This window comes from Channa argus, chromosome 1, assembly GCF_033026475.1.
Source record: "Channa argus isolate prfri chromosome 1, Channa argus male v1.0, whole genome shotgun sequence".
NCBI lineage: Eukaryota > Metazoa > Chordata > Actinopteri > Anabantiformes > Channidae > Channa > Channa argus.
The window spans coordinates 14,866,838-14,894,117 of NC_090197.1; the positions used below are offsets into that span (position 1 = coordinate 14,866,838).

Here is a 27,280-nt window from a genome sequence, read left to right on the forward strand (position 1 = left end):
ACATCCAACCAGCACTGATGTCACCGTGATGTCTGCCAACCACTTAGCTGAGCCAACTCAAAACGATCTAAGTCAACTGGATGATCAGAACACGCTCCCACACAGGTTTCTTTTCACATTTGCCTCTTGCGTTACGTTTGACTCAGCCATAAGGAAGTTTACTCTTTGGGATGAGCTGAGAGGATCGGGAATGTGGTTTTTATTCCGGTCATTAGCATTCATTAGCTTTTTGATGGAAAGGGTTTTTTTTTTTTTTTTCCTCCAGCCTTATAGCTGACATCCACTCGTCCCATGGCTTGACTAGAGAAAAGCTATTTCCAGTTTCCATTATTTATTAAAACCTCTTTGTTGTTGCTCATGTCCTAATCTCATTTCCTTTAGTCATTAGCGTTGCTCGACATCGAACACAGCTGCCAGAGCAATGAGTGTAGGGAGCAAAATGTGGTTATTGCTGTTGGGACACTAACTAAAGATCCTGCTAACAATGCTTCGTACAGTAGAATATTTCTCTTATTAAAACTACTAAAGCAATACAGTGTTTTAAATAAAAAAAATGTAGGCTTTGATGTGCGAAACATTCTGTCATCACGTTTGTGGATCAGATTGAAACTGACTGGGTAAAAAAGACTGTGTGTGTGTGTGTGTGTGTGTGTGTGTGTCTGTCTTCTGGTGGCCTTTTTGACAATAACAACTTCTATCTCACTCTTGCTGGGAGAGATTAGCAACACATGAACTCACAGTCCCATGATGCTTTTTTCATTTGCTTCCTACCTATTCATCACCATAACACTCTCCTATCCTTGCATTGTTCAGAGATGCTCTTTTGCGCATTGTTATGTTAATATGGTGCCCTGTGTCTAGCTGCAAACTAATGCTATGTTATGCTAATGTTGTCATGCTAATGTCACCATATAGAGAGAAATGGAGGGAGAAGGAAACCTAGAGATTCCCCATTATATTACAACTTTGCTGTTTTTCTTAAAGTCGTCCTAACTTGTGCATTTCCACGCTGAAGACATCAGTTTCTTGAATATTATGTGTATTTTTGATTATAAATAAATAAACAAAATACATTTAAAAAAAATAGAATAATAATCATTCACTGAATTTCACAATTCTTAAACTACTAAAGTACCAGGTAGGTGCATCTGGTGCTGGTGGTTTATAACACTAACATGGTTTTATTAGGCTATTTTCACTCAGTCAGCTTCCTGCGTGTAATCGGGGAACGGTGTTTACATGGTTACGGGAAATCCGCATGCATATGCATGCAGCAGAACTGATTTCTCCTCCGCCTCTGACTTATTTTAGAAGGCTGGCGCACAAATTGTAACTGTATGACGACAGAAAACGCTCTTTTGGACTGCACCTGACAGACAGTCAAGCCAAAGGCTGCAGCTGGTGCTGATACTGAAAGTGTGAATGTGCGAGGATGTGAGTGTGCTGGGGAACTTCGAAAACCGTAAGTGCAGTTTAGTTGGGATGGGCTCCCTGAGCTGACTGAGTGTTAAGATAAGACTTCTTTCAGGTTTTCTCTTCTGTTATTGTTCATCAGCATTTATAGTAAAACCTATTCTCATTCTCTCTCTCTCTGCCTGTCTGTGTGTGTTCGTGTCGCAGCAGAGCGACAGCGCAACGGGAGAGAAAGGAAACACACACGCAGCGGATCCACAACAGTCTGAAAAGTGACTTATTTAGACTTCTACGAGACATTTTGTGTAAATTCATTTTCTGTCAGACCTTATGGGGATTTTGTTTTGAAAAACGAGGCGGCATCGCCGTTAGCGATCTCTCCTTTCACTCAGTCGCGTGCAGTTTACTGTCTGCAGCCTTTTGGTTAGGCACATGCGCAGTTGGAGAAAGCCGATTAGAAACCTGGTTACGCGAAGACATTGTAGAGTAATCTGCGTTCTCCAGTTGGAAATTTTACTTGAAGAAACCAGGTTTTCCTAATCCCCTACCCCGTAAACCAGCTTTCCCGTATACATGATAATTTCCCGAGAAAGCCGACTGTTAAGTCCATGTATACGGACTGGAATTATGACATTATCCTGACTTTTTTAGAAGAGGGTGTATGTGTGAACAAAAATGGCTGACATTATCCGGATTTTATCTTTTTAGCCCCCAGGTTCAACGCGTACTATGTGTGTGAGCGCTCTGCGCCGATTGAAAGTCGGCGTGTTGATGACGTTTCTATTACGCGACAGGGGTTGTACTTGAGCGTTAGAACCTTTTGTTTTTATTAGATGCATGTCTCTGATGCGCAGCCCAAATTTTCCAACATGTTGTGCCTCTTGTGCGCGCTGATTGCGCATTGAAATCCAGCAGATTTCTACACCAGGACGATATCCCGCTGTGCGTCACATATCTGAAATGCCACTCCGAACAATGTCTGAGGCTGAATTCTCCGAATATTGTCCGGAGTTCAGATGTGAAACAGGCTTTACTGTAGTTCATAAAGATATAGTGTGATTCATTTGTTAGATGAAGGAGAAAATGTACAAATTTGCACTGACTTGCTTTTTAAGCTTTGTTTTTCCCTTAAGATCGCAACACAGCTGCCTTGTTACCATTTCCTAGCCCTAATGTCAAGTCAAGTCACACTTTTCTGTCCTCGTGAAATAATCAAAGGGATAATGCTCAGCATAAGCGCCTGACTTGCATAATGCCTTTATATAACCTGCCACTTATTGTCTGCCATCTTTGTTTGGAAACTAATTATTGCATATTAATTTGAGTTACATCAGTAACAGAATGCCAACATTTTAAATTCCCTTGAATGTTGAACTGTCATAATTATAAACCAAACATCTGGGACACCCCAGCAAAAAGCAAATAACTCTGAAAGGCAAAGCTTTCACCGTCTGAATTTGAGCAATGTAAAATAAATATATATACTGAGAAATACAGCTTCTATAAACTCAATGGTGTTAAATTTTAACCTTTAAGTATTTAGTAATGATTTTTACACCTTAAAGTTGCTGATATAACTCCATATATTGTGGTACTGATTTGTTTCCATAGAACTAAGGACTTTTTTTTTTTAAAAAAGTTCAATAAAATAAATCATAGGTGATACTTAAAATGGTGAAACTGCCCATATGCAACAGCAATTTGTACTGACCCATTTTTTCCCTCTCTGATGTTCTTGCAGGATGACAGTGATGGGATCCCATGGTCGGAGGAGCGGATGATGCGGAAGGTGCTTTACCTCTCCCTAAAAGAGTTCAGGAGTGCACAGAAACGGCAGCTGGATGGTGATGGAACCACAAACTCTAATGGCGAGTCCACTTCAATGTTTATATGAGGACCCTGTACCATTATGACATCTCTTCACCTGTGTGTCGGTTACGTTGGAATAGGTTTTTGATAAAATATGAACAATATTTGTCATCTTTGCAGAAATTATTTAGCCGAAAGAAAGACTTTACAGTTCTTCACTTTAACTCTTTGCAAAGCCCTCCACTAAGTAAAGGATCCATTCGAATGCAAAAAAATTACCACTTCGAAAATTTCCATCTTGTTTAGAGCAAGAAAGGGAGTTTCAACAATGGAATTTTGTGGAGTAAATATCAGAGCTGACAATTTTGCCTGGCTTTGCTGAGGTCAGTTTTGCAGTCCATCTTTTATTCCTTTAATTGCAGACGATGGTTTTATTAGTTTGTATGCCAGTAAAGACTAAGCAAGCTTTCTTTGACGCCGTAACCTGATCTCACTTAAAATGGAGAGAATTCAATGAGAACAGATGATCAAGGACTCGCATTTGCCTTTTGTTGTGGGTCAGTGGGCAGCGAGCTACAGTTTCTTTCTTTGCTGGTTCCGTGTCACATCCTCAAAGGAACCCTTGAACTGAAAGTATTCCCCTTTTGTTTCTAATTGTTGTTTACGCTTCAAACAGAGACTCTGATGAGGTCTCCCACAGTGCCACACACAGGAAAACATGTGTAGAAGTCTTGTTAATCTTTTCCAGGTTGGACATTTACACTCTCTCTGGGGTCCAGACTGATTAAAACCTGGACCAATGGAAAGGCAGACATGAATTAATACTTGAAGTTGCTTAGTTAGACAGAAATTCAATTCCAGGTGGAAGCCCACTACAGTAACATTTGAGGGATTTTGCTGCTGTGCTATGTAAACCTGAAACGAGAAGAGCGAGCGCACAGGGGGATGAACAGCCTGTTTTGAACCAAGCTGCCACCATGTCTTTGTTTGACAGTGGTGCTCTCACACAAAAAAGCCCTCAGCCAGCCAACAGAGGAGATTTGAACTTCACACGTGCCTCAGAAGCTATTCTCAGCTGACATTAACACAACCCAGACATGGAAAGAAAGGAAAGAGGAGGAAAAAAAGGAGTTCACGCCCAGCCAAGGAAACCAGCCAGTTATCCAGCTAGGCAGACAGATAGGAGGGAGATCTCTTTTGAAATGTATGCTCATCTTTTATACCTTTTTTCATTCTTTCCCTATTTTTTCTTGATTATATTTTTTCACACCCTCATTTCTTCTGCTCCCCTCCCCTCCATGTAGCTAGTGAATCTCTGTGTCTGTCTGGCATCTCGTAGCTGCCACTCCAGAGCTCCTCAGGGCCTTTTAAGCCGCCACGGGTAGCTGACCTTATCGCCTGAATAAAAATGACTCATTAGAAAGCGTCAGCGGCCCGTCGCACCAGGGGTAAGGACAGCAGCCCGCGCTGACACAAAAGGGAGCAGGGCTGAAAAGACGGGCCCTGCTGTTTTAGAGCACTGTGGGTTAGTAAGGCTTTGGAGCCTGTACTAGCAGCACAGTTTCCCGTCTTGCTTAGATGTTGTGGTGAAACTGTCAGCCATTTTGGAGGATCACACTCAGCATGTGCTACATCCTGAATGGGCAGCCCCTGCTGTTTTAGAGGACTGTGGGTTAGAGAGTCTGGGCTTATGTTGGGGCCAGACATGTGCCAGGTTTTCAGTCTCTCACAGGCATTATTGAGAAACTATCAGCCATTTTGGAGAAATAGCTGATAAGCAAATATTGCCTAAGTAGTACTGGAGAAGATGATGGTTAAGAGATTACTGTAATAGACAACATTTAGTTAGTCAATCAGCCTGATTGGAGTTGCTGAAATTCATAAAAAATAACATTTGAATAGATCAGTAAAATCAGTAAACAGGCAATCATTAAAAGTTTTCAAAAGTGGGGTATGTTTTGCTTCCCAAATTGTTTTTTTTTATACAATTGTAGATGAAATGTTTGAGATTTGGATTCTGGGTCAGACACAATAAGCAATCTTAAGTGTTAAGTTCATTTAAGTAAGTAATTTATGTATTATCTATCTATCTATCTATCTATCTATCTATCTAATCATGAAAACCTGCCATCAGAAAATAGTAAACAAAAAATGCAAAGACTAGTTTTTTTTCACAAGTCTTTGTGCTACTTGTGCTTGAAATATTATTAATACTTCTATTGTTTCAGTGAAAGAGTAATAACAACATAGTTGTCTTTGCAGAGGACCTCCTTCCCACCTAGAGTCTATGGTTTTGTGTTTTTTTTTTTTTTTTTTTTTTAGATAACCATCCACCATTTTGGGAAGTGCAGTAGGTGGTAGTGTAACTAAATGTTATCTGACTGAAGAAGGTTAGAGCAATACCTGTCTGTGAGTCTCGAAAAAGCAGCATTTCCTCCCCCCACACGTACTCTCATACATACCCAGCTCTGTTTTAGAGCGGGGGGGGCGTGGCAGTCTGTCAGTGACAGTCTGTCAGTCAGCTTTGTGTGTCTGTCTGTGTCAGTCCATCTCACCCCCCACCCAACCTTCTCCCTCTACATAACGGGCAATCATGCCATCTCCCCAGCCACTTTACCTCTTGCTGTTGGCAGCTACATCCATCTCTGTGTCCATCACACTTCTGCCTCTCGCGTTTGTTCCCTACACTATTTAACAAATGACATTATGCCCTTCTGCATCCCGGCTTCCGCTCTTTCACCCTCCCACTAACCCATCTCTCACTCCGTCACAGCAACACTTTTCCTTTTCCTCTGGTTTCTGTCCTCCCTTCACTATCCCCCTCTATCCGGCCGTCCTTCCGGTTGTTTCTCCCGCGATACAGGGTTTCATTACACGTCAATAGGACTCTGGTTACTGCCTTCTCCGTAAGCTCCTGTCTCCTCTGTCCCTCCTGCTGCTCAATCTCCTCGATTATGTATCTCCACCCCTCCCTCTCTGTAACTCCTCGTCCCTCCATCCGTCTCCTTCTTTCTCACCATCTCCCTCTTTTCCGCTTTGCCCTTCCTGTCCTCTGCCCCATCTGTCTTAACTATCTACAGTATCTGTCACGCAAACCCACCCACCCTCCCTCTATTTTCATTCTTCCTCCATCGCCACCCTCCCTTTCCTTCCCTACCCTCTGTTCTGTTTCTCACCCTTCCTTTCCAATTCTCTGAGTCGTTGAAGTCGCATCTTATTCCTGTACCGTTTCTACCTCGCAATCTCCCTCTGATATACCCTTCTCTATCTCTCCTCTTCCCTCCCCTCTTTTCCTTTCCTCCCTCTCCATTTTCCTGAGTGCTATTGATGGAGGAGTTGGCTGCTGGCCAAAAACCAGGAGGGGCTGAAGAGAGGGTTTGCCTATTTCTGTCTGTATCCTCTCCTTCTTTTCCTGTCTGCCTGCCTGTCACAGGGCCTGCTGTTGCTTTGCATTTTTATGCATCTTGTCCCTTTTCCTTTGCCACTCGCTCTGCTGTTACTCGGCTTTCTGTCTGTATTTCTCATACATCCACATGCTTGCCGTGGCAGCAAAATAGTGCACGGCCTCCCTTTCTCTCTGGTGATAGCATCACTTTGCAGAGAAGGTTGGATGAAGGAATACCAGCACAGAACAGGATAGAAGGTGTAATAAAAGGAGATGAAAGAGGAAGAGTTCAGCTATCGAATAAAGCAAGTGAAAGAAAATTGCATCTAATTTGTCCTCACGTGCTCCTTTTTCTACCACAGCTCAAGCCATTACAGAATCCCATTTTTGCCTTTGATGCTTTAGATTTACAGCCTTGAATTGCACAGAGCAGATGGCATGTTTCTGAACTGCACATTGTTGTATGCTTTTGTTCTGGCTTGTGGTAAGTGCCATAGAGTGTTGTGAGGTCCAATTTTGGACGGAAGAGCAATATATTTGGGGCTATTTAAAAATCCTCTTTCCAGTCAGTCAGATTTAGTATCTGCTTCTACTCTGAATAACTTCTGGGAATAGATACTTTGGGGAGTTTTCCCTAAAATTAAACTTCCCATTATTCATTTTTATAAATTCCAACTATTTTAATTGTACACATGCACAGAGGATCACTTGAACAAAGGGGATGAAACTGAAGTTTAGTGATCTTGTTTACAAGAGGGAAGGAAGATTCAAGTTGTGTAAAACATCAGAGATTCAATGGGAAATTGTGCAAAATTCTTTATGTAAAGAAAAGAAACATTTATCATTACCATATCATTTTCTTACTAACCCTGTTTGTAAATGTAATGAAGAACCCATAAAAACACACTCTGACCTCAGTGATTGTTTTTCCTATGGCATGACAAGACTGCTATAGTAGCACTTATTACTTTGGTTCTCTGTTATAGGCTCCTCTCAGGCCTGTGATATGCCATGTTACGCTACGTACCTCTGCTCACTCCTTCCTGCTCTCTCGAGACTCCGAGGTGAACATAACAGGGCGATAGGCTTAGTTAAGCATGTATAAATCTGATTACCCCCCTCCACATAGGAGCAGCTATTGGGATAGCACACTAGTATGGCCCTCTACTTCCCCATCACCCCAAGTCTTAGCATCAGCCCCCTTCTCATAGGCCTCTCATTGGCTCTGCAGCCTCATTTCGTCAGCCTCCACCAGCACAGGAGAGATAGGCAGCGGCCCTTGGCTCCCCGCCTGTCTGCCTCACTCACCCATCCCCAGCTCTTTGGCTTCCCAAAACTCCCTGCTCTGCCCCTCAGATGGGCACTCATGTGCAACCAGCATATGTCAAACAGCTCTTTGGAGGAATGGAGGGATGGATGGGGGGAGGGAGTGGAGAAAGGAAGAAGGAGGGAGACTGGGTTGTTTGCATTCAGTGGGGACATTATGCGTCAGTCATTTTCTGAGTACAATTAAAGTTAATGAGCTATTTTTGCACTGGTGCCAGTTTAGAGGCAAAACAAATTGTCCAGCATTAGGATTAAAATCTGCACGGAGCTCCCATTTGTAGTGCCTGCACATTCACAAAAGTTACGGTTTTTGCTTGTGTTTTGCAAATGTCTTTATTGACAATTTTGTTCATAGTTTCGTATAGAAACAAAAACGTCCTGATCTGATCTCTGTTTCTTTATAAGGTTTAATTGCTTTTATAAAATACTTCAGAGGACTTTATGTGAAACTGTTGACTGATTAAAGGCATACTGATAGAAGCCTTTCGTGACAACCAAGACATTATAAGGCTGTGATTCACCCTTGGCCTATAGGCATTGCCAGCAATGCGATGGCCTTACTCATCACGTCGGCGCTTGTTAACTTTTTGACCGCAGCGATGTGTGTCTGATGACTGTACCTCCGCTTTCAGGTACTGACCTGCTCTGAGTGTGTGTGAGAGGTGAATTCAACCGGTACCATGTCTATACAGTAATCAGAAAAGGTTTCTGTGTGTGTGTGTCTGTGCTTATTCAGCCTAAGCACATTTATAAATCTACGTTAAATAAAATGTTTGAAAACTCTTTTTACCTGTTCCACAATTGCTCATTTCATCCTGTCTCCTACACTGTCATTTGATCCTACTACTCTCCTCCCCATCCCATCTTTCTCACATGACACAATGCCTGGGCTTGTTCCACGGTAGCGTCCTCGCTAACAGGATATCATTCAAGTTGCTAGTTATCCTAACCCATGCTGTCGTTATTATCTTAATTTATTTTTCTTATGACACCCACTATTAGGAGTTTGTGGTGCAGGGTGAGTGACACATTGCTCTAAAGCATCAGTCAAATGGCATTTCATTGGGTGTGCTAGGAACTCAATGTGCTAGAATACAGTGAGAAAGTGGCATACCAATGGGAAGGTGTTGGTGAGTGAAACAATTTATGAAGGCAGGATTCTTGGTTAAACAAACCTCAGGGAGCTTGAACAGTCAGTGAGTCATTATTTGTTTTTGAAAAATGAATGTGAATAATTGAACAACTTGCCATACCAAAGCCCAGTCAGGCATGAATACTTTTCAAAAGAGGAGAACAGTTGTTGTGCATATCTAATTCTTGACTGCTGCATTCCTCACTCATTTATACAAATCTTAAGCTTCTCCTCTGCCCCTCAATGTGATATTTCAGCCAGTAAGAGTAGCAAGGTTTTTAAACATATGACTGACACTCAGACAATCTTCTTGGCAGCTCCTCCGTTGTTGTTCTTTTTTTAAATACCTCTGAAAAGCTTTGAACTTTCCCAGATGTTTCCTTCATGAGTTTTCTCATGCACACACTTTTGGTGAATTAAACAGGCCTGCATGACATGTTCCAAGAAATGCAAGAACTGCCCATGAGGAAATCAAGTCTAGTGATATCTGTTTAATTTGGTTGTCTTCCTTAATTACCATTGACTTTCACTCCTCTTGTTTGACCTAATTTGAAGTCTCTGTGCCTGTTGTTGCTTTTGATGTAAAAATTTGTCTGGGGGCTTATTTTGTTTGTCTGAGTTGCTTGCTAAATATTTAATTAGGGCTCTGTCAATTGGGCTAACTAGGAATGTCAAGTCCAGCAATATCTGTTCGCTTGTCTCAACGCCCTCGGGCTTGTTTTGTTTTGTTTTTTAATTTTTGTCAAAGGGCACATGTCACGTACAGTAACAGAGAACAGCAGTTGCATTTTGACAAGGAAAAATGTACTGAGGAAAATGAATTCCCTTCTCTTAAAATCAAAGTATTGTTTGAACAACTGTATGTATGTCACGTCATTCAGTCACCTTTGCTGGGTAAACGGTGTCAGTATTTTAGCACTAACTGCAGGTGTTTTCAGCTCGGGATATTGATGTACAGTCTAAATGCTTGAATAATATGTGGTCTCTTAATTTATTCCATTTACTCTTTACTGTCAGAAAAGCAGGATCGTGTATCTGCCTTCAGTTCCTTAATCACATAAACTTAAAAACAAAAAAGAACACTTTATTAACATTGTCAGATTAAAAAAAAACATTGTATTCCCTAAAGACTGAAGTTATATAAGATAAATAACAGTAAACCTCAGGAATGGTTTACAAAAAATCATGCTAGATATCTGGAGGAAGAAGATTCCAAGCCCAGTAGTATATAACTAAACTTTGTGGTGCTTTGCATTTTCAGGTTCCCTAGCCAATGGGCAGCTGAACAGCTCGGGGTCAAAGGGCAGCCACAAAGAAGATGGGTCCTTGCGCTCTAAGGGTCTGGATGGGAGCAGCGAGTACTGTGAGGACAGTCCTGCAAAGAAGAGGTAAGGCTCAGAGTGTATGTGTGTTTTATATGTTTGTTAGTTCCCTAATCCTGTTTGTGAGCCATTAAAGAGCTTTATAGAGCGCTGAATCTCACATTGGTGTCAAATTGTGAGCCTGTTGGTGTCAGTATATGAGAGATCAAGCCAAAGGCTGCTGCTGGTGCTGATACTATAAGTGTGAATGTGCGAGGATGTGAGTGTGCTGGGGAACTTTGACAACCGTAAGTGCAGTGTAGTTGTGATTGGCTCCCTGAGCTGAGTGAGCAATAGGCGATCTTTTCTGTTACTGTTCCTCAGCATTTATAGCATCTCTCTCTCTCTGTCTCTGTGTCTCTCTCTCTGTCTCTGTGTCTCTCTCTCTCTCTCTCTCTCTCTCTCTCTCTCTCTCTCTCTCTCTCTCTCTCTCTCTCTCTCTCTCTCTCTCTCTCTCTCTCTCTCTCTCTCTCTCTCTCTCTCTCTCTCTCTCTCTCTGTCTCTGTGTCTCTCTGTCTCTGTCTCTCTCTCTCTCTCTCTCTCTCTCTCTCTCTCTCTCTCTCTCTCTCTCCCTGTGTGTGTGTGTGTCTCTCTCTCTCTCTCTCACAAACACACACTCACTCACTTCTTCTCTCACACATTTTCATTAACAAAATCAACTGTAACATCAAATCAAAATAATTGAGTACTGCTTTATTTATTGCATTGATTGGCATATGTAGTCGTTGCCATGTCTTGGTCAGCTTTTTCTCTGGTTTCCCTTGTTTTGTTTTTTTTCCTTGACCCATAAGTGTTGGCAGTGAAATGGAGTAGAAGACGTTTCCCACTGGTTCTGTTATACAGGATGGTAGTCAGCAAAAAAGAGTAAATAATTCCAATCCTAAAAGAGTGCTGCGGTCTCTTATTTTTTTGATGCAAATGCTATTTCAGTCCTTTTTTAATTAGCCACCCAAACAAATGTTTCCATGCATTCCTAAATGAATTGTTAAAAATTGTTGTTAAGCTGATCATTTCCAGCCGGCATAATTTTCTTTTATGAATGTATTTATATCAAGAGTGAATTTTTGAAACCGATTTCTTCTATGAGAAATGCCAATTGTCTGAGACACTGCTACAAAAAATTTCTGTCTCTTAGACAGATATTCTTGGAAAACTGAATAAAGGATCTTGGAAAATGTGATGCTTCTAATGCATTCAGTAAGATGCAGGTTTTGAAATCACAGGCTGGAAAATATGATTTACAAATACTCTGTACTGTCTACAGCAGATTAAAATGGATGTGTCTCAAAGCCTATGGTTTTCCTCTTGTTGAAAACAAACACACATAAACAATACACTTTTACATGAATGATTTTGGTGTTGCAAGCCAGCATCCATAAAATGTCCTCATATTTTATTTTCTAGCTGCCAGCCACAGTAGGTGGCAGGTGTGAGCGTGTTTGTGAGCGAGAGTGAAAGACCAGAAGCAGAACAAAACACAGACACACAGACACACAGACACACAGACACACACACACACAAACACACACACACACACACACACACACACACACACACACACACACACACACACACACACATACAGAGACTGACAGGGCATCAAAGCATCAGTGTAAAGCTAGGGGTGGAGTCTCGGGGCTGGACAGCAGCAGATGTCCTTCTGTAATGAGCAGCCTATACAGGCTCCATTCACTGCATGTCAAGCACCTGCCTAAATCCTAGCTGTCATTCGATACTGTAACCTCCAAATCTGAGCTCATTATGAGCTTTCATCTACCTGGCTTTGAAACAGAAGGCCACTGTACCAACTGATAAGATATTAAGGTTTTCCCAGAAGCTTTTCCAGCGACTAGAAAGTTTGATCTTGTAGACTTTTGATTGTATAGAAAATCTTATTTTCTTTACTGTGAACTAAAGATAAAAATGTAAAAGAAAAAAGAAAATGTTTTTTTCCGGCAAGTAGTTGAGAAAAAACTCAGTTGATCTTGAAGTGAGACCGGATAAATGAGGTTGGATTGTACAGTGAGAGAATAATTGTAGTGAGGGCCGCCTGACTGACAACAACAGAATGTGTTGAACTGAAACTAAGTGACCCTGGGGGCTCACATTAGAGCAACGCATAAACACTTTACTCTCTACCAACTAAAGAAGAAGAGCACTGAAGGAAAAAAGTATAACAAGGACACTCTCCTACTTTTATTTTCTTTGATGGCCTATAGTGCTGTGTGTTGAGTGGAGTTCAGTTAGAGGCCGGCCTGCTCAGTGGTTTTCATTAGTTGGCTCTACACACACAAACACATCACAACACACACACACAGCAGGACTGAATGAAGAAAGGCTCCCTATCTGATGCTAATGAAACACAAGCCTAGCCAGTACTTGGCAATGCCTTGTTCCCTCTTAAAAAGCTTGTTTTGTCTCTGTGTTTGTGTGTGCGCACGTGTGCGTGCGAGTGTGTGTGTGCTTTATGTGTAAAGGATGACTCTAGTGCCACTGGCATAGGTGCCCCAACTGTTCATGAACAGGACTAACTGAGAAGATGCCAAGAGCTTTTACACCTGGCACTGACCAAAACAGAAGGGAGGAGCAGTGGTGAAGCAGCTTCCAATTTTGAGTGAAGAAAAAGTTTCACACTACAGAGAGAGAGAGGGAGTGAGAGAGAGAGAGAGAGAGAAGGAGGGAGGATGAAGGGATAGAGTGTAGACAGAGAGGGGGAAACTGGGAGGAGTAGCACAGAGTAAGAGAGGAAGGGAGGCAGAGACAGAAGGACAGGTGCAAGTGATTTTTGGCAGGAAGTGCCCCCCTTTAGAAGTCTTTGAGATCAACTCTGTGTTTTCCTTCCCATGCTCCTGAGACTGGCAACACGTTCCCTCAGATACGCCAGCTCATTGTAGCCTTGTCCGATCAGCAAGACCATATTCTCCAAATTTGCTTCCACTGCCAAGACACACACACACACACACACACACACACACACACACACACACACACACACACACACCGCACAAAGTTTTCACAACCTAGCCCAGCTTCATCTTTACTGTCATGGTTTACTGACCTACTTGCCTGCACCTCTTTTTCTTTCCCACGCTTGATTTAGGTTGATCTTTATTTACTAGTCACAGAGGTGTGATGAACATGCTTTCACCATGAAGCTGTTGTCTTCAGGTTGTTTTTAACGTGTGCTATAAAATTTTTGGCAGCTGTCCCCAGTTCAATATTTCTGTTACCCCTCAAGCAATAAAAAAATAATATAGTTCTTAACCTGCTCTATTTACCCAAAAACCGGGTATGGTGACTCTATAACTAGTGTTAATTTTGCTATCATCACCGCCGTTGTAGATATTTGGGGAAATGAGAAGTCGTATGAAATAACAGATATCAAGTCAACCAGTTAGTCACTCACATTTCTTAGAATAAGCATGATTTCAGTATATTCAGTAATACTCTACACTTTTATCTGAGACAGAATGAGTGCACATACAAGAAATTCATAGGACTAAATAGGAAAGGACATCTGGAGTCACAAACTGGCAAACTGAACACTGTTTCATTTCCCTGACTGTCTACAACAGAGGTGGTGATGCCAGAAGTTACATCTAGATATAGTGTCAAAATACCCCCTTTTTAGAGGAAGTACATCCGTTAAATGTAGCTATAAAACATGCTGCTGTCACAGATGTCTTCACCTTGTCAGTAACTTGTATCATAAATAAAACATCACTGGTGTATTTATATATTGTATTAATATTACTCCATCATTACAATCTAAGCATGAGTCCAGTGTGTTTTTAATTTTTTTTCTTAATGACCAGGATGTTTTGATGCTTCATGGTATATACAGCGGAGAATGTTGGCACGGTTTGCTGGTCTTTTAACTATGTTATCATTAATCTGCTAGTTATTTTGTAGCCTCGAAGTCTCAGGCACTTAATCTGATATGATTTAAGAATTTTGGAATTTTGGATGAAACCAGAACCAAAACAATTAAATTAAGATGCATCTTACTCCAGCTCATCTAATTAATGCTAAGTGTGTGCATGTGCGCGTGTGTCTGTGTTTTTAATAAAAGTGAAAACAAACATTTTAAGTGCTGTGTGCCGGTAGAGAGTGTGTGTGTGTGTGTGGATCAGAAGTTGAGTGCCCCTCTTAGACTTCTTAACTTAATTTCTGCATTCTCTTTCTTTCTGTCCCTCTTCTTTTCTTTTTTCCCCCTCTTTACTGAACCCCACTTTTGGCTCTCTTTGAATCTGTTCTCTCTGTTATCTCAGCCAAGACACACACTCACACTCTCAGCTGCTGCTGCTTGTTTTGTTTCGACTTAATGAATGCCAAGTCTACACACACACACACACACACACACACACACACACACACACACACACACACACACACACGTCTAGCGTAACCAATGACTCTTGTCAGTAATGCATAATCACCATTTTCATTTATAAGGGATTACATTCTTGTGTGTGCAGGCCTACGCACACATGCACACACAGTAAATGTGTGTTAATAGAGGGCCATAATGTGTCTATTGATTTGCTTTAGATTTGCAGTGCAGTGCCAACTGCGCTGCTAATGTCTAATGGTTAAATAAATGCAAAGTATAGAACTCGCATAAAAATAACGCACAGGTTTACATTTAGTTCACAAACAGCTCCTTAGAACCACCAGTACTAACATGTCCCACTATCTATTTTACAATAGTACAGCTGTTGCTGCTGTACACTTACTTCATGTTCAGGGATAGATGTCACTACAATGGCATCTCTGATTTTGCCGTTAAATGCTGGCTCTATTTGCCTTTTTAAAAAAGTCCCAGAGAAAATTGGGAAACCACTAAATGTTTTCTCTGTGCTTATTCCAGTACAGTCTTTCTCTGCCTCCCTGTATCTCTGCAAGTCTGTCAGTGACTCACCCCTCCCTGCATGTCAGTGTGTCAATCTCCAAAATCTCCTCTAAACTCTTCTCTCATTGTCGATGCCTCGCTGCAGCTTTATGAAAGCCTTCCGCTTGGCTGACATGCCAGGGTGAATGAGTGTTAACCATCCACTACAGTGCACAATGTCACTCAGTGCACAAACTCACCTCCATAATCACTGTCAAATACAACTGCAAGTGATTGTAGCACAGATTAACTATGTTACAACTGCTTTGTGTGGTGGTTTTTGTGACACAATTCTACTGCCATCCTAAAGTTGTTGGGGGGGTTCTTTTCCTTTTCTTTAAGTTGTAAGAATCTCTACTGCAAGCCAATGAGATATAAATACTCAGACAACTGTACTCACTACTGTACTCACAGTATTCCACTGGCATCAGTGTATTGAAATCAGTATATGAGTTCATGAGGACATCTCAATTTGAACCCTTTCCAAACATCAAGTTAGGGGGGGGCAAAAATGTTTCAAAATTCTAGCAATAGGTGCTCCCCTGCAGTGATCCCTTGAAAGGGTCAGTCTTGTCATCTCAGCCTGAGAATCATCTGTAAATTGGAAACACATGGAGATCGATCAGTGGTGGAGCTGCGTCTATCTTCAGATTACTGCACTTGTTTGTACATGTGTACCTCCATTTATTTCACATCTGTCTGCTCAGTTGTTTTGCCACACAGGATACCAAGATACTTTCAACACGAATGCATGAAAATAACAGAAAAATGTGCACCAAAACAAGTGTTTAATATTCAGGTTAACTATCCATTTTTATTTTATTTTTCCCTGATTGTTTGTTTGAGCCAGACACTCTTTTCCGCTGCAGCAGGGAGTCCACTCAAGGTCTACATATGGGACTCAGGCTTAATTAGACTGATTACCAAGCACAAATCGCATGTCTGATGTTTATTGACCAGACCTAGCTGTGGTCCCATGGGTGATTTACAGTGGACTGAAATGTTAGAGGTTACAGGATTTGAGTTCCAACCGCCTTGTGATGGGTGAGTTTGAAAGGTTTGGCAAACAGCCCTGAGCAGTGGACTTCGACTGCTAAGAAAGCCTACATTTTAGAGTAGTCTTTTATTTCTGACCATGATGGAAAAGGAAACAGAACAAGAAGTAAAATTTTATTCTGTAATATACGACATTAATGTGAAGCTCTGTCAAAGTTTTGAAGTTCACTGTGTGGCATTTAACAGAAGTGCATTGCTGCTCTTGCACATTAGGATTTTTAAGCTGACAAAAGGGACCATGGGTGACTTCTATCTGACCTAATATGGCATTTATATATTCACAGAGCAGAGATACAGCTAAGCTTGATCTATTGTCAAGATGTCTGTTCTCTCCACATCTGCCTATCAGACTATCTCCTTTCTCATAGCTTCATTCAGAAAGAGAGGGGCAAGTGAAAAGCCAAGGTTATATTTAAATATGTATATCTTTTATCTTAAATGAGTATCAGCCTTTTTGTGGCTGCTTGAAACATTTAGCTGTCACAGCACCACTGGACAGAGACACGCACAATATCACACCTCAGAATAGGACTCCTATACATGTATCTTGATGTCAATGCAAATTAGTTAAGTGGTTTTTAACGCTCAACTGTATGGTAATAAATTATACACTGTAGTATACACATCGGTGTCGTGGTTATTAAAACCTCTCCACCTCCAGTGCAGTGAGTTGGAAGCAGGCTTCTCTGTGCATGTTTTGTTCCTCTGAGCAGCCTTAAAACCTTGACCAATGATTGTTTATTTGTGTTTGGTGTGCTCAGTCTATATGTGGCTGTGGTCTGCAAAGCCACTACTTCCATATGTGAAGGGCACGGGGTCAGTGGGTCACTTCACAGCATGTGACTGCTGTCCACGTAATCTGTGGAGACAGAAAAGCAATAAACACGCTGAGTAAAGTGAGCGTTCACTTACAACTGTTTACACTGAACACGCAACCTGTTTGTTAAGAGATTTCAGTCAGGGTGATCATTAAATGCAATAATAAAACTTTGGTATCCCTTCTAAAACCTAATGACATTGGTGCTTTGTCTTCTTGATACACATGGTGCCAATTACAATGCAGTCACTGCTTTCAGCACTATTTTAAGTCTTATAAAAGACTGTATTGCCTCGGAAGTTTTAGGAAACATTTGTTATTTTCGCTTATTTATATGCTGATGGATTTGATCTGAAAAGCCGGGCAAACACAGAAAAATAAATGTAGACAGATGAGTAGGCAGAGACATTGACTACATATATACACATTTTATGAACTTAATGCATATAAACATTTATACACCTTTCACTATTATCTGCCTAGATATGTATGTTTAAGCTGCACTAGTGACACACGCATGCACACACTGACAGAAACAGCTGCGAGAGGTACTAGTCTTTTATCAGGACCATGTGGGCCACCTGGAGCCGATTAATAAAGACTCTGGATCAGTGCTTTTTTTTTTTTGTTCACACAGTAACCTTTACCATAGAAGGACACCAGTATCTTGGACACACTGTGGACAAACACAAGACAGTTTGATTTGGACGTGTCATATTTCCGCCAAAGACTGAAAAATAGTAGGCAGATTCATAATGTCTTTCGGTATTTTGAAGATGAGTTGTTTTCATAGCTTTGTTTCTGGTCTTGTGTACCTTCATACATCTTCACCTAAGCCTGCTTTTTTTCCTTTCTAACTAATTGCTTTGCCTTCTGTCTTTCTAGCTCTCATTCCATTTCTAACGTGTTATGTTGAGTTTTGAAATAGATGCAAAGTTATTTTCCAATTTAAGTGCATTTTTGGCATTGCTCGTTGATCCTTGTATCTTACAATCTTAACTGTATTAAGAGCTCAGTGTCTTTAATGTCAGCATCAGACAAATTTGCACAAATCTACACAGCGACTGCTGGCTTATGTTGCATTTGCCTGCCTTCTGTGAATATCAGGTTACAGTGGTGCAGCAAAGGTCTGAAACCAAACCACACAGTGACAAGGCTTCACTGTGGAGGACCCAGGCATCCTCTACAGCATTCAGTGTATAGCATGTGACCTCTGGACCACAGACTTGCATGTCATTAAAGACCCTCTCACATTACGCTGCTCATTTATGCAGTGTCTACTGTACACTAATTCATGAAATCATTAGTTTTTGACCCTATCTTTGGTGAAACATTGAAATCTTTATGTTTGTGCAGAGTACTAAATGGCTCATGGCTTTTAGCTGCACATTGAACTCGTTGAATATTGTTTTTTGACATGTGAAGAATTGAAAGATGCTGATAAGCTCGGCCAACTGCTTATTCAGTAAGTCAAAACATGCATGGGAGGCTGTGTTTTCAACAATCAGTCCCGTCTAATTGCATTTAAATCATTTTCTTTTGCGTCTATTATAAGTGTTTTATGCAGAAACGAGTTGATATGCAGTTTAATAAATCAGCTGTTGTCAGCTCTATACTCACACATAAGCACAAACAAACTCATGTGCTTAGTCATCAGGTTTCCTGCACCCTGCTGTCTGCCAATGTGCATTGGCTGATGCACATTGGCAGACAAAGTTGGAGGAGCCCGTTTAAGTTGGAGGTTTCTATTTATAAGGCTCTCCTACGCTGAGCATTATTGAATTAGTGACCAACTGCAAAGTAGGAACGCATTTGTGTCTGCCTTCTATCTCCCGGCAGAGGTCAGAGATAATCAGCAGTTACTCATGAGCATCCACACGCCTCTTGGTCTTGCTCAGCGGCACTTCAGCCGGTTGGATGCTTGCCAACACCTATGCAGTGTAAATTAAGATGACCACATGGAAAAGTCCTGCCATCACATCAGTTCCCATGGAAACGATCATCTCTAGAAAGGTGTTGATAAGATGGCTCCCAAAAGAGTGAGACAGAAGTCACACTGTCTTTGATCGACAGCTTTCGTGTGTACGTGTATGATATGTGTCAACTGGCCACAGCTGTGCTGGCTGAGCACGCAGCAGTCCAGTTCTTTGGCTGTGTAAAACGCAGGAAAACTAGTTGTAGCTCGTCTTTCTCTTTATCACTCTGTCCTTCCAATTTTCTTACAGTACTTCATTTTAAGTTAGAAGGAAATCACTACTGTCCTTTTATCCTTTTCATTTCTTGTTCTCATTTTTTTTTTTCCCCCTCTGCCTTTTCCAGGATCTCTGGCTGACAGGATCGTCAAGTTTTCTCACTCTGTCTCTCTGAGATAATCAATGCTCTAGCAGCTACGGTGGCATGTGTAATATTAAAGCATTAGAGCAGCCCTTTGAAGGGTAGATAGCTGGGGGATAGCAGGAAGGGATGGAGGGAGGAAGGGTTGGATGAAAGGTGGATTAGAAAGGGATGAATGGGGACATCCTGCTGTAATCTCCTTGATTTTTCTCTTGCTATTGAAACTGAGTTTCCTCTTTTGCCTCCCTGTATTTCTCTGGCTCTCCTCTCATTCTCCGTCAATCTGGGCAATCAGTCTGATTTTAACTTACGTAGCCTCACTTTCATACTGCGGCATGGGACCAATAAGTATTCTATAGCTCACCATGCTTGGGAACATTGTGTACCTTGGCTTCTGCCCACACATACACACACACACAGACATCTCTCCTCTGGGCAGACGAAGGGCTACATCAGAGGCTCATGTAGCCACTCAGTTTTTAGCAAAGTGGCAGCAGTCACAATACGAGTTATGCCTTTAAAAATTGTTCCCATTAGGATTTCTCCATATTCACCTGGTGTGTGTGTGTGTGTGTGTGTGCGTGTGCGTGTGTGTGTGTTTCTGAAATCCTCCAGTCTTTCTCACGCATGCTTAATCGTCTATTCATCTGTTTCAAAAAAAGCGATGTGGCTCAGCATTGCCATATTGGCAAAACTGCGTAGATTATCCATAATTTCTGAGGAAACTGCTTGAATTTGTTAATAAAGTGATACTGTAATTGTTTTTCGTTCTCTACTTTCCTGGCACCCATGATAATGATAACACTAATCATGTTTTGCCACCTGAGTACTGTTTTCTGAATAAAAGAGCTCTGCATTATCACATCTTCACTAAAAAATTGTATTATCTTATTAGCAAAGTTTCATTCGTTAAGATACCATTAAAGGTGAAAATTGATAATGCAGGAGGGGAAGGGAATTGATTTATTTAGATAACTAGAGACTTACTTATAAAATGGATGCTTGTGAGACTTGGGGATATCCCCTATTGTAGTTCATAGGCAACAGACAACAAGGGATTGTCGCAGGAAAACCTGCGTCTTGTCTAAAGACACTCTGGTTGTGTGTCTAGACAGGATGTTGTAAGCACGTTTCTTTATTCGCTCATCTTTCTTTACCCTCGCTCTTTGCACAGTTACTTCTTCTTTTTTTATGTTGTCTTTCTCCTTTTCCTACTCTCCCATCTCCTTTTTTTTTAGGGTAGTTAAGTGGGATTCTCTTCATTTAGGGCTGTAGCAATCAATCTACACAGGGTTTAACTCACCAAAGAGGCTTTCAGGAAGAGCTCAGAATCTCTCCTTTTACTATTTGAAAGAGTTTGTAGCAGAGCTTAATCTGCATTGCTCCTGCAATGTCAAATTGCGGATGACGGGAGATGTTTAGGTGGCTGCCCATCTAAACCAGCCACACACCTGTGCATACAGTACCTGAAGGTGTTGACCGTTATCACAGTAACGTGAAAAGGCAATAGTATAAGTATTTATTGCGCGAGTGTGTGTCTGTGGGTAAGTGTTAGTGGTGTTTGAGAATATTAGGTACAATGTGGATGTGGCGCAGGAAGATAGATCGGTTGTCCCCCAATCTCACAGTTGTTGGTTCAATCCCCACCTCTTCCAGTCACATATCGAAGTGTCCTTGAGCAAGAGACTGAATCTGAATGTGAGTTTGTATGGGTGAATAAGAAGCAGTGTAAAGCGCTTTGAGTGCCAATAGGTAGAAAAGCGCTATATAGGTGCAGACCATTTACCATGTGTGAAATAAAAAGGGTCAACTGTCACACTTCTTTTGTTCAGTGCACGTGCCTCTGACTCTTTTGAATATGTTTTGATTTTCAATGCTTTCTTTACTGCATTTTCTCAGTTTTAGATCACATTTCTGTTTTTTTGTTTATGAATATTTTTGCATATGCTCTTGTGTATAATTTAGTACCCAGCCTAACATATACTTCATCTAAATGAAAATAAATCTAGATTACTTTTTCTTTTCTGGCCTCTTGTCTCTTTTGTTTCTACTTATTTCCCAAGTTTATCACAGCCTTTGACGTGATATCTGTCCCTGCTATGTTATGTTATGTTAACTATTGAATGGTCATACTATTTGATCAACCAAAGGACAAAAATATACACCTTCCTGTATATTCCTATGTTTTCAGTGGACATTGAAACAAGACACTTTTTTATTGCCATATATTGGAAAAAAATTGTGTTTACACTTTTCATTGTCCCATATGTTCAAAGATTAGAAGTTTACAATTTCTATGTGCAGAGAGGAAATACTTTTATTAATGAATGTAGTGGAGGGTTTTTGTATTGGTATGCACAGAACCAAGGTTGATCGGAGTATGTTTAAATGCACTTTTAGTGAATTATTGAATTCCAGCTTCCCAAGCACATCTCAGTCATAAGCCCTTGTTTGAGCGTTTGATTGTAAACAAACCGGTTGCAGGCAAACAGTTGTTTGTTCAGTTTTCTCACACCTTGTGGCCAAATGCAGTGCTTTGGCAATGTCTGTGCAATCATCTCTCAATTTCTCGTATATTGAGCTTATACCAATGTCACAGCAGGAAATTGACACGTTTTGACACCACACTGTTCTCTGACTGAAGTGTAATCGGAGCTGTGCACCTTTCAGTGGCTGCGCCAAATGCATTGTGGGTGTTCTTCAGACATGATCCTATCTTCCCTTACTTCAATCTACTCCATGGAAAATTGACAAATAATACGAGGATATCACATTGCTTCTATTACTGTTCCTCAACATTTATAGCCCCTCTCTCGCACTCTGTCTCTCTGACACAGGCACACAAATAGGTGTGTGTGTATATGTATATGTATATGTGTGTGTGTATATATATATATATATATATATATATATATATATATATATATATATATATATATATATATATATATATATATATATATATATATATATATATATATATATATATATATATATATATATATATATATATATATATATATATATATATATATAAATATAAATAAAATTTTGTTTCACAGCATCAATAATCAATTGAGGCCACTTGCTGGTTCATGTGGCTCCTGAAAGTCTAGGACTCTTATAGTGTGTGTGTGTGAAAATGAGTGTCCATACCTAGGTGTGTGTGGCATAAAAGGGGAGCACTGTGACGAGTAAGTCCATTGCTTTCTTTCAGACTTCCAATTCTTTAATGTTCTTCTCCTTCCTCGCATCTCCTGACACACACTGTGAAATAAAGAGAGGAAAGAGACAAGAAGAGAGACATTTCAGAGGCTTTGTGCAGCACAGAGGAAAGCAAACATAACACAGACAGGGAGAGAGAGGGGAAAATAAAATGGTGGAAAATGCGAAAGAGACAGATGTAAGAGATAACACGAAGACAGACCAAAAGATGGGGAGATTAACAACTTTTAAGGCCGTCTTGGGCAATGTGCAGTTGTTTTTGGTTAGTTTCAGCTACCTCTGACAACTCCAGTTCTGCTTTAGGCATTGCTTAATTATTTTTCACATGTGCTCCACAGGAATAAAAGTCTGTGGGTGTATTTTCCAAATGTGTTTATATGTATAAAAAGTTATGTATGTTAAATAGGACATAAAATTTGAAACATTGTTAACTTTACTAAGTTATGGCAGTCTTCTTGTCATGGCCACCCACCCTTCTAGTCAGTTATGCTTGAGTGCAATAAATGGCCACATATGTTTAATTATTCTATTCTATTCTTTCTCCCTCTCAGACCTCGACTCCAGGCTCAGAGGAAGTTTGCCCAGTCGCAGCCCAACTCGCCCAGCACTACACCCATCAAAGTGGCTGACCCAGGCAACATGAACACCGGCCTGGCCAATGTATCGTCCTCGTCCCTGTCGTCACTCTCCTCTTCCTCCCTGTCGTCCTCCATTCAGGACCTGTCCAGGCGCAAGCCCAAAACGGAGGACTTCCTCACATTCCTCTGCCTCAGAGGTAAGGCAGCACGGTGGGAGCCATATTTGCATGCATATCTATGACCTGTGGATCTAGAGAAATGTTGTGGAACAAGAAAGCTGCAGATCAGTCTTATTACAGGTCCTGCACATGTCTCTGAGGCTGGATAGCATATTGCTACTGTTTGGCTGTGTTTGGATAGGCCTGCAGTATGTAAGTGTGTAATAGCAAGCTTATGAACCCACCTGACAACTGCCAAATATCAAAATGAAGCATTCCCAAAACCTGTTAGAACATGCAGCATTCACACACAGAGACACATGAATATGCACTCATGACAAATAAAATTTGTTAAGTCAGGATTTTATCTCTTTCACACACACACACACACACACACACACACACACACACACACACACACACACACACACACACACACACTCTACAAATAACTGTGTACTTGCTCAAGGCTAAGATTATCCGGCAATTCATCAGCTTACACCCCCCCACACACATTTCAACAACTGTCTGTTTAACACCCTGCCTATCACCTTCTACCAGAGCAGCTGTTCGTGCATAGAATACTCTCTCGCACCCGCATACACACATGACATACGCTACAACTACACTACACGGGTTCATTGACACAATGTAGCACCTTCAATGTCAAATGAACTGTAAAAGCAATGGCAGAACGATTAGCAGCAGAGTTAGAGTTTTGTGTGTGTGTGTGTGCACGCGCACACATGCAGCTCTACTGTGCCACACTCAGCAGCATTGTTTATTGGGAGTGTCTTAGCAGGGAAAACTGTTTGGGTTAAATGCAGGAACCTCCACACTAGAAAACCCCCGTGTAAACTTACTGTGAACAGTAAGTCAAATTGACAAGAATTTACATTGTACTACACCTGTGAAGAGGCTTATAGGGATATATGCTAACCTAAAGTTTAAGAAAGCACGTTGACCCCTGTTCTTCAGTAAATCGCAAGCTTTACCTTCCATTCATTCCTTGTCAGACATAAAAGAATGTTTCATATTCAAACCCTGCATAGAACGTTTTTCCCCAAACAATCTTTCCCTGACTTCTCTTTGCTATCTTAATGTTTTCCTTTGTTGAAGATTCCACTCACCTTTTTCTTACCCTTGTCCTCGCAACCAGAATTAACTCATTTTGAAGACATAACCTCTCACTTCAGATTAATTTACTGTTATCATTCATAACCTCTGCCTATCTTACAAAGTGGGCTAAAGACTTAGAAGAGCCAAATTTAGATTTAAGTCAGTTGGGACATGACTGATATATGTTGCTGTTCTGATGTGAATTCTCCCATTATGGATTGTCAGGGCTTATTCAAGAACAAGTAAAAGGAGGTTGCTAAACTTGACTGAAGCGTTGGGTGAAATGGGCTTTGATTTACATATAAAGGCCAGGAAGTTACTTATAGGCTAATGTTGTAATGTCCCATATACTTTGATGTTTGGATGATTCCCCGTCCCCACATTTATATGTGGGGTGGATGATTAATGAGGTAGAGGAGGCTGGTCCTGACTGAGTTTTGCTTCATTCTCTCTTTTCATATTTACGGCTAAGAGTGATGCTTTGCAAGCTAATTCCTTTTGTGTGCAAGCTCTGCTTCACCCCACTGTGCTACTCCTACTAACTTTAGAGCTAGGCTGCTAAGCTAACAATTGAACGGTTTTACACTGGGATTTTTCCATTCTGCAGCTCCCTACTTTAGCACTGTAGAGTATTTATAGACCCAGTTTAGCTCTGTGTGTATAGTATATATGTGTGTGTTTGTGTGTCTACCATTTATGCTGTGAGCATGACATTTTCCTGTGCAGGCTTCTATTGCTGTGTTTTGCCCTTGGCCTCTCACGTGACCCATATGCTGGGACCCTTACCAAGAGAGGGACATGGGAAAATGTCAGCAGAGCCCTTGAGGTTGTGAGTGAGTGTGTATGAGGGCAAATCCATGTGTACCACTCATGTTGCCTAATGTGTGCCCTGCCATGTACAGTACCCAGGCTGTATGATGCGACAAATCCACGAGGACATCCATGTTAGCCTGCGTAATGGTTTCAGTCCCTCTGAGAGTTAACATGGTAGCCTCATTTAAGAGTTTGATACATGCCGATGGTGTGCTACCCCACACATTGCGCTCCTTCATGTCTGCTCCCACAATGCATCTGACAGAATTATTAGATGTATTATGGAACTCTCAAGTCCTTTATCTCCCCAATTTCTTTCTAGTCAGTTTGATTGCGATGCATTTTCTGAAATTACAATAGGGCATTTAGCAACATTTCTTCCCTGAAACCCTACGAATGTTGATTTCTGGGATTTGTACCAGGTCAAATGTTCAAGTGAAACACACGTCCCAACAACCCCCACACACCCACTGCACTATTTGCTTATTTTATCAGGTAAACATGCATCCACTCCAAAGCCTCACATCTATCACTCATTCTGACAACTACATAAAAGCTGTTGAGTCATAAAGGGTTTAAAGTGATAAAGTGAGCAACAAAAAAAGAAAAAATGTTGTGAAATCAGGACTCTTGTGTCTCTGTGTTGCAAAACTAACCTTTCTATCATTTTGCATGTTGCCCATTACTTTGCGTGCAATCTGAGCTAGCAACTGTCAACATTTTACTCTTTTGGGATCTTTTTTTTCTTCATGATAATGAATTGGCTAGCTGCTGGTGGTAGTGGTGTTGCAATGTCTTAGGAAAAGTTATTTTTGTTTCCTCCAGGGGTGAGCAGGAGTCCCTGATTATTCTGATGCAACGTGGGAGTAATGAGACAAAGAAGTGAAAAACCAAATCCTGTCTAATGTATATAAGGATGTACACACCATGTATGATCACCATCTACAGTGTCAAGGGGCCTATATGTTCTATTTATCTCGCTGCTCATGTTTTTCTCCTGCAAACGCACCAGCTTGAGTACTGCCTGTGTTCTCAGAAGGGTGTTTATGTGTGGTCCAGGCCTGTAGTTGGGCTGTTTATATCCATGGAGAAAGCCATTTGGGTGGTAGCCAGACAGTCTGCCTCTGGTAACACAGCCGGTGTAGTGATGCTACTGGCAGTGTGGCGGCAGCACTGAGTTGAGCAGAATGAAACAGTGGTAGTGTTTGCAGATAAAAGCGCTCAGTGTTGACCTGTTCTGGGTTTCCTGAATATTCCAGGGGTTCCAGTTCAAATTCGGTTAGCCACTAAATTTTTGTTATTCAGGAATGATTGTCGTGGATGTCGCAGTTGCTTTCTGACCATTTTTATGTATTGTTTTTGAGCAAGTGTCTGTTTTGAAAACATTCAGAAAAGAATATCAGAAAAATGTATCTTTTGTTTTATAAAGAAGCGATTTGCCTCTTTTTGTCCTCTGTGAGGAACAAATGCAAGCACATACACACCCACATGCACAGATACAGTGTACGCAATGACAGATGCGATAAGAATAGATTAGGGAGTAAATGAATAACTGTCTGCACACACATGCTTCTGAAAATAAGTCTCTTGCATAAGACTCCTTTCCAGGAGTGAGATTTTTATTTTTTTTTTCCCCTGTGATTTCATTTTCTGGGCCTGAATGCCAGTATGTGTGCACCACTGCTGTGTTTACCTCTTTGCCCACTAGGACTTCTTTCGTGCCTGCCAGCCCCAGCATGGTGCCTCTCTCACAGGATCACTGAGGGCAGTTTCTCTGCTTTGCTTACATAACCTCCTAGCTCTGACCTGATAAACCAAAGACCTCGGATTCCTAGTATGTGATTACACGTGTGAGACAAATGT

General features: G+C 41.1%; 1 protein-coding gene across 1 annotated transcript in view; it reads left to right on the forward strand.

The window, feature by feature from the left end:
* The window catches only part of jarid2b (jumonji and AT-rich interaction domain containing 2b), a 96,688-nt gene that overhangs the window by 45,741 nt on the left and 23,667 nt on the right, over window positions 1-27,280 (forward strand). The window contains 3 exon segments of the mRNA XM_067500127.1: window positions 3,155-3,281; window positions 10,327-10,453; window positions 23,301-23,524. Coding sequence (XP_067356228.1) covers window positions 3,155-3,281; window positions 10,327-10,453; window positions 23,301-23,524 — 478 coding nt within the window.